Source organism: Salvelinus namaycush, chromosome 19, assembly GCF_016432855.1.
Source record: "Salvelinus namaycush isolate Seneca chromosome 19, SaNama_1.0, whole genome shotgun sequence".
NCBI lineage: Eukaryota > Metazoa > Chordata > Actinopteri > Salmoniformes > Salmonidae > Salvelinus > Salvelinus namaycush.
In genome coordinates this window covers 24,904,852-24,921,025 of record NC_052325.1, presented here as the reverse complement: position 1 = coordinate 24,921,025, position 16,174 = coordinate 24,904,852, and the positions used below count along the sequence as shown (strand labels likewise).

The 16,174-nt window shown below is 43.4% G+C and overlaps 1 protein-coding gene across 1 annotated transcript in view; it reads right to left on the bottom strand.

Annotated features, from left to right (window-relative positions):
* Positions 1-8,275: 8,275 nt before the first annotated feature.
* LOC120064258 (solute carrier family 49 member 4 homolog) overlaps positions 8,276-16,174 on the bottom strand; it is a 90,154-nt gene continuing 82,255 nt past the window's right edge. The window contains exon 9 of the mRNA XM_039014695.1: positions 8,276-10,495. Coding sequence (XP_038870623.1) covers positions 10,380-10,495 — 116 coding nt within the window. The 3' untranslated portion in view covers positions 8,276-10,379. The remainder of the gene's footprint in view (positions 10,496-16,174) is intronic.

The following is a 16,174-nucleotide window of genomic DNA, read 5'->3' as shown; positions in this document are numbered from 1 at the left end:
ATGTCTTTCCTTGCAGCACTCGACCACACGACTGGACAATAATCAAGATAAGACAAAACTAGAGCCTGCAGGACTTGCATTTTGGAGCTCCTCAGGTTGTTCTTCCTCCCCTCTACAGATCTCGACCCAGCACCATCCCCAGTTCTTGGTTCCCAGTTCCTGTTTCTCCCAGGCCCTGAGGAGTGGCTTCTGTCTGGCCACTGTACCATAAAGGCCTGATTGGTGGAGTGCTGCAGAGATGGTTGTCCTTCTGGAAGGCTCTCCCATCTCCACAGAGGCACTCTGGAGCTTTGTCAGAGTGACTATCGGGCCCTTCTCCCCCGATTGCTCAGTTTGGTCGGGCAGCCAGCTTAAGGAAGAGTTTTGGTGGTTCCAAACTTCTGTACCAAAAAGGCAGATGCGTGCACACACACACTTACACACAGAATGATGGAGGCCACTGAGTTCTTGGGGACTTTCAATGCTGCAGACATTTTTTGGGTACCCTTCCTCAGATCTGTGCATTGACAGAATCCTGTCTCAGCGCTCTGTGGACAAATCCTTTGACCTCATGGCTTGGTTTTTTTGCTCTAACATTCACTGTCAACTGTGAGACCTTATATAGACAGGTGTGTGCCTTTCCAAATCATGTCCAATCAATTAAATGTACCACAGGTGGGCTCCAATCAAGTTGTAGAAACATCTCAAGGATGATCAATGGAACAGGATGCACCTGAGCTCAATTTTGAGTCTCATAGCAAAGGTTCTGAATACTTATGTAAATAAGGTGTTTCAGTTTTACATTTTATATACATTTGCAAACATTTCTAAAAACCTGTTTTTGCTTTGTCATAATGGGGTACTGTGTGTAGCTTGATGAGAGAAAAAAATGTAATACATTTTAGAACAAGGCTGTAACGAAACAAAATGTGGAAGGGTCTGAATACTTTCTGAATGCACTGTATGGTATGGTACAATATTTTCTGGGATACAGCATTATCACTAATGTGTACAACAAATATAGCCTTTTTCAAGGCACGCCTCAAAATATGTTAATGACCCAAAGATTCTATCCCCGCCCACAACATTTTCCCACAATGCACCATCATTCACAGAATGCTGCTGTAAATATGCAGGAAAACAGGTAATACAGTACTTTGCTGTATATTTTACAGCAGTGTAGCGGAATGCCTGTAAGCTTCCATAATGCATTGCTCTTTACAGTACTGTTTGGTAATATAAAATTACAGTAGCTATAAATTTACAGCAATTTTTTACAGTGAAAATGCAGTATTTATATAAAGTGTGCAACAGCTGAGAAGGTCATGTCGTGTTTGATGATTCATAATGGTCCTTATAGGGAGGAGGGTAATGTAATGAATGGATTTTGAGGAACTTGAGGAACTTGCACACGCACACACACAGCTCTCTTTCAGAGGAGGAAAGGACCTATTATTTCTCAGCTGGAGAGCATTATGTCTGAGAGGGCTGGAATAGCTATACAGGGCTTCTTCTAGGACACTTAGTCCCAAATGGCACCCTATTCCCTATATAGTGAACCCTACAGTGCACCCTACAGCAAGACCACTATCATGACGCACCAAATGTGTTTGATGGATTGTGGAAAAAGAGCAGGAATAAGCTTTTGTAGGCTACAGTCCAAGCTACAGTATGTCTTCCAATGGTACGAATGCTGTCGGCATCCAAAGATTATCCAATGGAATAAACGCTTGGGGGGAAGGACGACAGCAGTGTTATAGAGAGCAATATTAATGGCGTCTTTTTGTAGCCACTACCTCCGCCACGGTTCGTTGGACAAAGTTTATGGGAAAATGTATGGAGTTTTTGAGGGTTTTTGGATATACTCCGAAAATAAGGAATGTGGCAAAACAGGCTTGGGAGATCTTAAACGTTTTGTTCTAGGAGATAATCTTCATCAGCTGACGTCACTTTTTGTGAATTTTGTAGCATTTATGTAATAAGAAAAAGCTCATAAATGCTTCATAATTCATAAAGATCATGTTAACTTACTGATATTATCTCATAAAACAAAACTTCTCCTAAGCCTGTGTTAACCTCAGACGTTATTTTCTACGTTTATCCCAAAACCGTATTCTTTCCCCATTCATTTTCCCAATAGGAATGACTGAACAAACCAGAGGTAACTCATTTCTGGGTTTTAGAACTACAAGCTGGGAAGCTCTATAGCCTACAGGTGGGGCGATATCACTTATTATGGATATCTACATAGCGCATTGATGTGAATCACACTGCTGCTACTTCATTTAGCTATTTGTGCCTTATGGATTGTGGTTGTTGTGGATGTCTGTTCAGAAATGTATAGGCCTATGTGTACTTTAACCACATATAAGAACCAGAGAAACAGATATACCCGTCTCTTTCCACCAAGTCTCTCCCTGAGCCGTCACTTCTCCCCTGGCCACCCCTGGCCTCATCGCAGCCAGGGAAGAGGTGACGACTTAGGGAGAGACTTGGTGGAAAGAGCCAGATAGCTCTGGTTCTCTGGTTCTAAATGGGGTCTTTTCTCAATTTACATCCCAGGTAAGCCCCTGTAAGCCTCTGGGGCCTCTAAGTCTCCCAGTAGGGTCCTCATGTGAACAGAGACAGAGCTGCACTGTGTTTATCCTAAATATGACAAACCGGTTCATTGTTAGTAGACCTCTTGTGGCTGTTACCTTTCTCTAGCCTGCATTATCCTCTCCTCTATCCACTCCTCTGCTGCTGTGACCAGGGCCATAAGCTGCTGAGCGGATCTATCAAGTCGTGCTAGTTCTTTCTGTCACAGATTATATACATGCTATGCTGAGCTTAGGGGAAATCTGTATAAACTCACAAACACAGTGGAGGAGGAGCTGGAGATGGAAGACTCTATGGTTCAGCTAGTTGACCGTACAGATGTAGGATATTAATTTGTTGCTGAGAATTTTCCTGCACAACAGGATATGCAAACTTCTAGTGTATTCTAGGTTTAAAAAGGCTTGAGATGTTTGTAATTTCCACGTTAAATTGTCAGACTTGATTTGCTCTAATGAAAAACGTATCAACCCTGACAAAAGAATGTCAAATCATTATATTCCACATAATAATAGGCATGAAGGTTGTGCTAGACTTTGTGTTTAGACAAAGAGCAAGATAGAGGGATTTATAAAGCCCACATACTGTAGCTGAACAGTTTATCTTCCATGATAAATGGAGGATGATGGGACTTTGGGGGAGGTGTTAGGTAGAGACCAAAGACCCAGAGACCAATTTCTTCAAAGATTTTAACTGTTGGCCGATTTGTTGTCTGCATCAGAGGTGGGTGAAAATCCTACCAACATACTGTAGGCGATGCGACAATGAGAAAGAGACATTGCCAAGAACTGTATTTCACCCTAATCCGGTTATGTTGGCAGATAGTGTACTTCATCAGCCCTGTCCTCACCTGTCTGACTCTTTTCAACAGCGAGGCAATATGTTTCAATCACAGTGTCCCAGTGTCTGTGTTCTGGCTGCAGTCACCTAACCACCTAACTAAACAGACAGGGTCTAGAGAGGGAAAGAGAGAGAGAGCAAGAGAGAGAGAGAAAGAGGGAGAGGGAGAGAGACAGAGAGGTAGAGGGAGAGAGAGAATGAGAGAGAGAGAGTAAGAGAGAGACAGTGTTAGAGAGAGAGAGAGAGAGAGAGAGAGATAAGGGTGACTTTACTAGGTCCCTCCATCTTCCAGCACTCTACCTCAATACTCATCACCCTCTCACTCTCTCTTTCTCTCTCTCCCTTTCCTGTATCTCTTTTCCCCTCGCTCTCCCCCCATCTCCCCCTGTCTCCCTCCCTCTCTCCCCTCCCTCTCTCACCCATCTCTCCCTCTCTCCCCCCTCTCTCTCCCCTCTGAGAGAGCAGCAGCTGAGCAACATCCCTCAGGTGTGTGACAGGTACTTGAGTCAGGCCAGTGATGGTCTGGCCTGGAGCATCTGCTGTGACAGTAGTCGGCCATAGGGACAGGGGACTATAGGTTAATGAAGCTGGAGACCCTCCATGGACACTCAGTTGCCTGCTGATTGCACCTTTGATTGTACCTCTCACCCAACCATTCACTACCTAAACCCTGCCATATATTTATCCAGAGGAAGGAAACTGTTGCCCACCGCCCCTCTGCATTCCCCAGCCATTCAGTCATCCAAACCCCTGCTGAGCCACCATGAACTCCCAGTTACCCAGTCACCTGCTGACTGCTCGTCTACAGCTCCAAGACATTCACTACTCAGCCAAACCCTGCCTGACACGTTTTCATCCAGAGTGGAAAGGATGCTAAGTCCCTGGCTGTACCTCCTCCTACACTTTGTTCATGCATTGAGTGCTTAGTCACATTGTCTGAACAGAGCGATCAAAGGCAACCTTGGTCTCCGGCATGAAACAAAACATACCTTATTTCACTTTTGATGAGAGGGAGAGAAGGTGTGTGTGTGTGTGTGTGCGTGCGTGCGTGCGTGCGTGCGTGCGTGCGTGCGTGCGTGCGTGCGTGCGTGCGTGCGTGCGTGCGTGCGTGCGTGCGTGCGTGCGAGCGAGCGACTGTTTCCCAGGAACTCACAGAGATATAGCTGGGGCAACTTTCTGCCTGTTTAGATTAACCAAGGTAGGCAGACAGACGGACGGAGGTGCACTTTAAAAAGTTAGCGTATGTGTGCATGCGTCTGTGTGTGTGTGTAGGTCTGTTTGATTTAAATAGGAAGCCTGCTGGATCAAAGGGTCCAGTGCTCTCCTGGCCGTGACGTGGTTACCATAACTGCCTTAACTCTGACGACATGCTGCCTCCTTTAGGCATTGTCTCCCTACATCAGTTTCAAGTTTTACATTTTTAAAGTATAGTTCCTTGCCAGCTCTAACCCCGACAATGCAGTAATCAATAACAATGTAATAACAAGGTAGAACCAAACCCCAAAACCCACAAGGCAGAAACAACAGATTATTTTTTATTTTTTTACCTTGTCAGCTCAGGGATTCAATCTTGCAAGCTTTCAGTTACTAGTCCAACACTCTCACCACTAGGCTACCTGCCACCCCGATTTCTAGTGTTGATTTAAATTAAGAGAGTTAATTAAGAGTTAAATTAACACTGTAAAGAGTTATATGAACACAGTGTTGTATAAGAACCCCAGTGTTGGTGTTAATTAATAAACAGAGTTGAACCAAAACCACACCCATCATTATCATATTTCCCAGAATGCTCTAGGTAGATTATGTTTTTGCATGTACACTGATTGATTCGTTCATCATATGCTACTCAAATATAAATAACAGTTAAATGTATTTATTTTTTCCTAAATTCATTACAGTTATAAATGTTCAACAAGTTAAATTTCAATCCATCATTAATTTAAAAATCCAAATAATTAACCATTCAAAATAATAAATAATAAATTCAAATTAGCCAAACCAAATAGTCCTCCAACCAAACACAAAAAAACAAAAGCAAAAGCAATCAATCAATCAAAAAATGTATCTGAAAAATCTGTCAGTCCATTCAGTCTGTTAGTCCATCCACTATGTGTCTGTGTCTTTGTGTTGATGGAGGGAAAGGGGTTGAGTCTGGGCTGACAGCTGCTGAAAGGAATTGGCAGCTGTGGTTGGTCTGTGCTGTGTCCAGTGTTTGTGCTGGTGTTGTGGCTTGTGGTCTGGTGATGGAACCGGGACTGGTGGAAGGACAACCTGAGTAGCGAGCAGACACACCTGGAAGCACAAGACCCAGAGGTCAGTGATGGTACTTCCCTGTGGCCTGCTAGCTCAAATGTAAATAAAATACATTCTGTTACTTGGACTTATTTCACCCGTTACTGAAATGGTTGGTCCAGTTTAGATGTTTAACTTTGTTTTCCCAACCCTGGCCGTCCTTCTGAATGCAGGATGCAGGTGAATAAACATTCTTAATGTTGAATATCTTCGGTCTGGCTGGATTCCGATAGGAATTACACATCACTTTGCAAGCCAACATAATATGACTTGTAGGCCTGATGTGGCCACTGTATTAAGGGAAAACTACATGTATTGTATTGTCTTAACTATATTTGCTGACATCCTCCAATATTTTTTTTTTTAGCTATCTAGCTATAGATTAGATTAGCTATCTAGCTATATAAACCACGTCCCTCTGTAAACACACTTTCTACAATGTTGGTTACAAGGTGGTACTTATTTAAATTAGGTAAGAGAATATCAGATTGGTGGATTAAAATTAGTGTTAAGGGGATCACCCTATCACCCTACCCTATCTGTTGGGGGTACTGGTGGACCAGGGTTGGGAAACACAGTCCTATAGCAGGGCTATTCAATTCCAGTCCTGGAGGGCCAAAACATTTCTGGTTTTGGATTTTTGTATGGTCTTTCAAAGAACCATCCCTCTTATGGTTCTTCAGGGATGCTAAAATGGCCCCCCTATGGCATCACTCTCAAGAACCTTATTTGGTTCCAACTAGCATCTTTGTTTTTAAGAGAGTGTTTGTGCGTGCACATGCGTACACCTCAAAGTCACTCATGATGGATATCCCAACTAGGATCCAGATGTCATGCAGCTCATAGTTCCGGCCCCTAAACCCATCCCTCCTAATCAACACTACAGCCCAGTAATACAGTATGTATAAGATAAGACAATTTGAAAAAGGAGCCATTTGAAAGTGCAGACAATTTTTCATAATCCAGGGTTTTCAGTTAGGACACATAGCAAAGGAAGTCCCAAGAAGACTGAGGCACAGGAGAACTGCCTGCCTGCCAAGAATGGAGGGAAGCAAAGCGGTCTTCTTCATAAAACCTGGGAAAAAACAACCAATTTAAATGGAACCCAGCATGGAGATGTGAAGAGTGGCAGTTGGAATGGAATAGATAAAAATGTCACCTGGAAAGACAGGGAGGCCTATTTTCTACCAGCATCCGTTCAGTCTCATAGTCTACGACAGACAGCGGAACAACAATGGCAGAAACAAAAGACAGACAGAGAGAACAAAGCCAAACAGAAAATCACCAAATTGCTTGTCAGAAAATGAAAACTATTGTTTCCAACAGGCTGCTCTGCTCCCAAGAGACCTGCCGTCAATGACAAAGACAAATGTGTGTGTCAAAGACAAGTCTATCTGTGGTGGCGAAGGCTGGATTCATAACAAGTGGAAAAAATTGTTGACTGCTTTTGAAAGCAGTTAAACAGGCCAATTGTTGTTTTGTTATCCTGAACAATTGAAAGTGTATGTATCATTGCCTATCTCTCTGACAAGAAAACATGGTGGCTCTATTTTTATCAACTTTCCACTTAGAAGTAAGAAGAGTTAGGGCTCTATTCAATCTGTCAAGATGAAGCGTTACAGATTCTGTGATAGAAATGTAAAGGTCATTTCCGATTGAGCCGACATATGCAGCGTTTACCGTGAATGCAGTCTCCGCTAAAGCGGGAACATTGTCTTTAAATGTACATGAACTTCTGAAATGCGGATTGAATAGAGCCTTTAAGTGCACTGCTTCTAAGCTAACTACACTACACTACAGTACAAGACGATTCTTCTCTCTGCACTGCTGCAATGAACTGCAATCCAACTACCCTGAAAGCGAAATACTTGTGCGTATGACTGACATAGAGCAGGGTTTCCCAAACTCTCTATCCTCCACCCCCACCGGTGCACATTTTGGTTTTTGCCTTAGCACTATACAGCTGATTCAAATAACCAACTCCTCATCAAGCTTTGAATCAGCTGTGTAGTGCTAGGGCAAAAAACAAAACGTGCACCTGGGGGGCCAAGGACCAGGTTTGGGAAACTCTGCCATAGAGGACAGTGTGAGGACGAATGTTGGAGTACTATTACATTCCAGTTCATACCCTGGGTCATGAACGTTGTGCATGCCGTGTTCTGATCCCGGCTAAGGCACACCCAAACAAATGCTTATCCAAACCATGAGACTTGTGCTTGTCCGTTCCACAACAAAAACATTTCCTGAGGTACTGGACATGGGAAACACTGTTCTAGGGGGTATAGGGGTCTTTATGGACTTTACAACACTGAGGAAATGTTGATTTGTTTCATTAACTGGAAATGGGAGCTAACATTTTCTGTTAGGAAAAGTGAAATGTCCTCAGAGCACTGTGCTTTACACACAGTAGATACAGGGATATGTGTGAGAACGTTACAGCCCTGCCAGAACAACCAGAATAACATATGTTCCTCCATAACTATAGAATTAACTACATAACTACAGAATTGAGAAATATTACTACAGTTAATTGTGAAACTGAAAATTAAGGGGAGGAGAAGAGTGGATATATATTTTCAAAATGTATTTTTAATAAGGTGCTTAAAATCTCACATACATTAGTTTTTGGTTTCACAGAACAAGGATAAGAACATCTATACCCCCAACCCAGGAACTCATGATCAGCAGTGTAATGGAAACGTGTTTCACTACTGTACACATACAGACTAAATCATTGACACAGTGTGGGTGGGGACAGAATGCACAGATCACAGGTAATTAAGGCAACATATCACAAGGTATTGAAGGTAGAGCATAGAGATAAAACAAAGTGTTCTATCACTATGGTAACGATAAAAATAACCCTTCTCTACACAGAGTGTACAAATGTAAAACAAGGAGTGAAGGAAAGGCAAGCATTTTAGGACATACATTATACCCCAAAGAAAACAGAAAACTTTTTCCACAGACAGTTTCTCTGCCGTACAGCTGAGTGACTGGGAACTGACAACCCCTTGTACAGAGGTTGTCAGTTCCCAGTCGCACCTTGCGGATGAGTGATTAGGTGACAAGGTCAGGGGGTGTGCTAGACCTGTCACTCTACACTCTGTGCAGAGTTTGTTCCTTGTTGTTCCTGTCTTTTCTGTTGGATGTCAGTTTTCTGAGCGCCTGTTAAGCGTCTGTTTTGTCTTTGGTGGGAAGCATCACCACCAACTCCATGCATGCCAGGGAAAGAGCTGCTAACAGAACCACTCCCTATTCTGTCAGTGTCCCCAGCACTGCGCTCCCTGCTGGTGAACGTTGTGCATTACATGTAGACCAGCTTCCTGGTTATGTTGTGGCTCCATTACCACATTTCCATACAGAATCAGCCACGTCTCAGCTGGGCAACAGAAAGTAGTATTCTCATATTTCATTATAGAGTCTCTGTATTTGTCTCTGTTACTGTTATCAACTGTGTTAGTGTTCTGATCCCTCAATAAATAAATATCTGGAATAATAACAGACATGTCTACTGAGGAATATATTAAAAATGCATTGCCTAGTTGAAATTGGAAAAAATCTCCCACATATTATAACAAACTAAAAACTAAGAAAATAACATTTGAGAACAACTTCTAAAATGTCTGCATAATAACCAACTAGGAAACAAAATGGCTGACTCCTGTAGTTCGTTTCTTTAACAAAGCTGAAAGGTCACAATGGGGAAACTGCTACTTCCTACTTCCTCATTATCAACTGCTAATGAAAACGGATCGTCTCATTACACCATGAAACCTGCACAGCAGAGCCTCGAAATACACAGAGAGAGTTCTGACTTTGCATGCCGAGAGAAACACTCAATGGGGCTCATTCAATCACGGCCCACGACACTGGCAGGGACCAATCAATTCAATGGGGAGATTTAAAAAATATATATATAAATGCAGGAGGGGAGGAAGGGTTTGTCATTATCAGTCTTGCATAATATTCCTTGAGAGAGAGGGTGGGGTTTAAAAAGGGAGATCATATGTCACTATTAAACGACAGGTACACAGGTCATTTGCAGAACAGCTCAGTTTGACAGTTTCCCCCCTGCCATTCATAACCAGCAGTTATGAGTGACACTAAAACGCTATGCGGTCCCTTGTTAGAATAGACGGGCACGGTGGGGCCTGTTGATTGGCTGCTAGAGCTCCTCAGCCAATCAGGCCTCTCCTTCCTGATTAAAACCAGAGAACAGCCAGGTCACAGGTCACCTGCCACAGAGTGCCTCTTTAGACATTACGTCTGTAAACAACAACAGTCCCTCATCATGCCATGACCGGGTAAAAAAAAACAACAGTTCAACTGTAATTTGAACTTTACACTACGAAAAAGAAAAAGACGATGCTGCATCTGAGGACCAGGCCAGCAGGACAAACAGTCCCTTACAGTTAACATTAATGACTAACTGTCTGAGGCCCTTGGCTCTTCAGCTCTTCTCATTGGCTACATGGAAATCACAATGCCTCACCGACCACCGTCATATAACACATTTACAACTACAGTTAGTTATAATTAATAAAAGGTCAAAAGGAGGGCTAGGTTGGACTTCCTATATCGCTTATTTTTCTTCTCTTCTTTGTGCAATGTGTTTAACACTGTTCCAGTCTTTGTTTTCCTCTTGGTTCAGTTTTTTTGTGTGTTGTCTGTCAGACTGAGACGAAGACGTCGAGGTAGAGGCGGTCGTAGGATTCCCTGAAGAAGAGGATGAGGACCAGGCTGAAGGCACAGGAGCCCGTCAGACACCAGTTCAGCCACGACAAATCTGAGGAGACGGGGAGAAGAGGGGGGAAAAGGAACATTATTTGTTGGTAAATATTTGTTGAAGGTCACTCATCTGTATCTCTCTACACACTGCAGGCAAGTCATCATCGGTACACTACTATTCATCAACATCAAAATGGACTTTATAACAGATGTCAAGAATAACCAATCACTTAGTTCAAGTATTGACTTCGTAACTGTGTATAAACTGATGTCAGAAACCGATGACATACAATAGTCTATCACCTCAAAACAAGCCCTAATCACACAATATAACCTAGAGTGTGAATGATTTAGGAATTAGCTGAACTTTGTTTCATGCATCTAAATAATGTAAGTTATGTAAGTAATAGCACATTTTCCTCTTCAGCATTGACCTAAACTTGAACCTCAAAGAGTTTATTTTTCCCCGTTTTCCTGTTCAAGCTCAGATGGCCCTAGCGTAGAGCTCAGCAGACCTGTAATGAAGAGGTTATGGAAGGCCAGGTGGAGAGTGCATACATCTTGACTCGCACATTACTTCCTGTTACTGCCCCAGGAAAACAATCGATAGGTCTCCCGCTCAGATATAGTTAGCTGCACAATACTAGGCATGCCCTCTAACATGATGTAGAGGTGTGGGTGAGAGAGAAAGAGAAAGAGAGACAGACAGAAAGAGAGTGATTGGGGTGCCCAGCATCCCCATCACTAAGAGGGGAACCACACAGCCTGATAAGGGAGAAGATGAAAGGTCTCCAGCAGCTATCTGAGCCCTGATAAAGGACCAGCAGGAACCAGCAGTACTAAATATAGAGAAATGAGATCAAAACACACTGACCCCTGGGGACTAAATGTTTATTTTTATCAAACCTTTATTTAAACTAGGCAAGTCAGTTAAGAACAAATTCTTATTTACAATGACGGCCTAGTGGGGGGTTCAGGAGCAAAACGACAGGTTTGTACCTTGTCAGCTCGGGGATTCGATCCAGCAACCTTTCGGTTACTGGCCCAACGCTCTAACTACCAGGCTACCTGCCGCCCCGACTAAGCAGAGCATGCATCTTAATTCCCCCTGCAGAGCATTTCAATTTCAGAAGGCCAGTCCAATAATGCAGTTGATCAATTGCCCCTGAAGTGAGCGGCTCAATCAATGGGTAAAAAGTGAGAATCAGGCTAGGTCAGCTGTTTGGCCTGTTTGGGTAAATTCTATGATTTGGCCCTCCACCAAATCTCTGAGTGAATCAGCCAGGAAGGATCCAGCACACCACCAGGATAAGGTGAAGGAGACATGGGTGCATCACACACAGGATAAACAAAGCTGTAATTTTCTGGCTTATTCTTTCACATATGGTGGCTGCCTACACCTACAGGGGTACCCAGAGAACATTCAGAGAACCAGAGGGGGAGGGGACATAGGGCTGAGTTTGAGAGGAAGAGGCTCCTCCTTGGGATAAGGGGAAGAACACTTTTTCTTGCTTATTCTTTCATTTATTGTGTCTCCACTACAGGGAAAAATAACATTGGAGCCTCTTCCTAAAGCAAAGAGAGAGAACATCTGTGAGTCCAGAGCTCAGTGGACAGAGAGAGAACATCTGTGGGTCCAGAGCTCAGTGGACAGAGAGAGAGAACATCTGTGGGTCCAGAGCTCAGTAGACAGAGAGAGAGAACATCTGTGGATCCAGAGCTCAGTGGACAGAGAGAGAGAGAACATCTGTGGGTCCAGAGCTCAGTGGACAGAGAGAGAGAACATCTGTGGGTCCAGAGCTCAGTGGACAGAGAGAGAACATCTGTGGATCCAGAGCTCAGTGGACAGAGAGAGAACATTTGTGGGTCCAGAGCTCAGTGGACAGAGAGAGAGAACATCTGTGGATCCAGAGCTCAGTAGACAGAGAGAGAGAACATCTGTGGATCCAGAGCTCAGTGGACAGAGAGAGAGAGAACATCTGTGGGTCCAGAGCTCAGTGGACAGAGAGAGAGAACATCTGTGGGTCCAGAGCTCAGTGGACAGAGAGAGAGAACATCTGTGGGTCCAGAGCTCAGTGGACAGAGAGAGAGAACATTTGTGGGTCCAGAGCTCAGTGGACAGAGAGAGAGAACATTTGTGGGTCCAGAGCTCAGTGGACAGAGAGAGAGAACATCTGTGGGTCCAGAGCTCAGTGGACAGAGCGAGAGAACATCTGTGGGTCCAGAGCTCAGTGGACAGAGAGAGAGAACATCTGTGGGTCCAGAGCTCAGTGGACAGAGAGAGAACATCTGTGGGTCCAGAGCTTAGCGGACAGAGAGAGAGAGAGAGAACATCTGTGGGTCCAGAGCTCAGTGGACAGAGAGAGAGAGAACATCTGTGGGTCCAGAGCTCAGTGGACAGAGAGAGAACATCTGTGGGTCCAGAGCTCAGTGGACAGAGAGAAAGAACATCTGTGGGTCCAGAGCTCAGTGGACAGAGAGAGAACATCTGTGGGTCCAGAGCTCAGTGGACAGAGAGAGAGAACATCTGTGGGTCCAGAGCTCAGTGGACAGAGAGAGAGTTAAGAGAAGTGATGAGGTGGAAGATGTTTCATCTTGAAGTAGCACAATCATTAATCAAGTTAGCTCAGTAACCTGTTGCCTGGTGGTGTGGGAAGTTAAGGGAGTTGTGTTTATCTAACAGCTCTGTCTCCACAGCCTGCCTGACCCAGACTCATCCATTTAGATGAAGACAGAGAGAACAGAGAGGGAGGAGAGATGTTGGGAGGAGAGATGTGTGAATTGGTGTGGAGCCTGAATGAATGTTAATGTGGCTATGTATGCCCACCAACCAACCAAATCTCTCAGGTAATCCAGTCAGGTATTTGGTGGTAAAGAAGTGGCTAACCGGCTCAAGAGCAGCCAATGGTCCCAGTGACATCATCAGTGAGGAGTAGCAGGGCTGCAGTGTGTGGAAAGTAAGAGAGAAAGCAACACTATTTGGAGTTGCTTGAACAGCAAATCAAAGGGGAATAGGAGTGGACATAATTTCCCTTTCTGAACAGTAATAACGAAAGAGCCTCTGGGGAGAGAGACGACGATGCAATTCCTCACAGGCTATCTTAGCTCCAGTAGCTCAGTGCTCGGTTAAAAAGGACAATTTAAATGATGTTTTCACTTCTTCCTCTGGCTCTACACAGAGGGTACAAAACATTAGAAACACCTGCTCTTTCCATGACATAGCTTTCACCTGAATTCACCTGGTCAGTCTATGATTCCTTATTGATGTCACCTGTTAAATCTACTTCAAATCAGTTTAGATGAAGGGGAGGAGACAGGTTAAAGAAGGATGCTTAAGACTTGAGACATTGATTGTGTATGTGTGCCAGAGCATGGGCAAGACAAAAGATTTTGAACGGGGTATGGTAGTAGGTGCCAGGCGCACCAGTTTGATTGTGTCAAGAACTGCTGGGTTTTTCATGTTCAACAGTTTCCCGTGTGTATCAAGAATGGTGGATTTGACACCGCATGGCAAAATAAATATTACAAAAAATAACTGATTCAAAATGTCTTTGGTACATACATGTCTGTGCTACAAATTAAACTGGAAGCCAGCCGCACCAATGTGTCGGGTTCAGGCTGTGTCGCAGCCGGCCGCGACCGGGAGACCCATGAGGCGTCGTCCAGGTTAGGGGAGGGTTTGGCTGGCCAGGATGGCAGCTGGCAGCTGGCAACTGAAGTCAGTGTGCATGCGCCCAGTCCGCCACAAGGAGTTGCTAGAGCGCAATGGGACAAGGACATCCTGGCCGGCCAAACCCTCCCCTAACCTAGACGACGCTGGGCCAATTGTGCAATGCCTCATGGGTCTCCCTGTCGCGGCCGGCTGTGACACAGACCTGGGATCGAACCCGGGTCTTTAGTGAGGCCTCTAACACTGTGATGCAGTGCCTTAGACCGCTGCGCCACTCGGGAGCCCCACTGTATTTGATTTTGAATAGCCTAGTAACAGGGATTTTGATATATTTAATGAATAGGCTGCCACATTACCTTTAGCTACAGAATATCTCACCACAATGCATTGCCAGCTCCTCCTCTCTCTCCTTCATTCCTTTCTTGAGCGCGCAGAGAGAGGGGCTGTCAACAGTTTAATTAAATATGTTTTGTTGTGAAAACAAGTTACGATTGACATTCCAGAACAGATTTCACTTGGTTTCCCAAATGAACCACTGGGTAGCTGCAGGAACAGGGTTGGAGAGCCCATGGCATACAGAGGTTGGGTGGGCGGAATATCACCTGTCGCGCAGCGAGAGGCTGCATGCTCAACAGTGGTTGATGCATAGAGTTGAAATACGTATCCTTATAAGCCCAGACATGTCCTGTCTGAAAGCAGAGTTTTGATGGTTGTCACTGAAAAGAGGATCCCAGCTGCTACTATATTTATTTCTCAGCTGCTCATATTAAGCACAAGCTCCGCTATAAAACAGGAGTAGCCTACCCGGCATGATTGAAAAACAAACGGTGGGGAAATGGCCTCTATTCACTATTCCAGTGCATACGGATAACATGTTCCTGCCCCTATTTCTGCTCATTCGATAATTATTAGTAATGACAAATTAAATGCACAAATTAAATGAGAATAGTCTGATGGGTGAAAATATTATGGCTTGATGAGAGAACAGTGTGTGCAGTCTGAGGAAAGGAGTGCAAGTCTTTTGTGTGACTTTCTCAAATCAATAGCCCCTAGTACAGCACATGTACAGCACCAGTCAAAAGTTTGGACACACCTACTCATTCCAGGGTTTTTCTTTATTTATGTATTTAGAGAATGCCAAGAGTGTGCAAAGCTGTCATCAAGGCAAAGGGTGAATACTTTGAGGAATCTCAAATTTCAAATATATTTTGATTTGTTTAACACTTTTTTGGTTACTACATGATGCCATATGTGTTATTTCATAGTTTTGCTGTCTTCCCTATTATTCTACAATGTAGAAAATAGTTTTAAAAAAATCAGAAAAACCCTTGAATGAGTAGGTGTGTCCAAACGTACTGTATGTTTTGATTTCTAAGACATTCTAAGGTTTGTATTATTCACAACTAAAATCTCCAAATAACTCTAAATCTAGCGTATAGGACCTGTTTCAAATGATCACTTTTACGCTCAACATAGCCACTTCATATGCATGTGCACTCGCTCTGGAATGGGAAGAATATCCTTTCTATTATATTCAGTAAGTTCAATTATATTCTTCTTATCTTCTTCTTACTATAAAATCATATAATATAAAATAATGGCTTGGGACTTATAAGCATATTTTGTCTGCTAAATGAACAAGCCTACAGCCGATGGCATGGCGCATAGCCAGATAACATACAGTAGGACAACTCATATTGTGTTCTTCTGAAATACATGTTTCTTCATATCATAATGTTTCTTTAGAACTGCCTAAAATAAATCATGGATTTATTGTGATGGTGTACATTAAATTGATTTATTGTGATGGTGTACATTAAATGGGTTTATTGTGATGGTGTACATTAAATGGGTTTATTGTGATGGTGTACATTAAATGGATTTATTGTGATGGTGTACATTAAATGGATTTATTGTGATGGTGTACATTAAATGTATTTATTGTGATGGTGTATATAAAATGGGTTTATTGTGATGGTGTACATTAAATGGATTTATTGTGATGGTGTACATTAAATGGATTTATTGTGATGGTGTACATTACATGGATTTATTGGGATGGTGTAC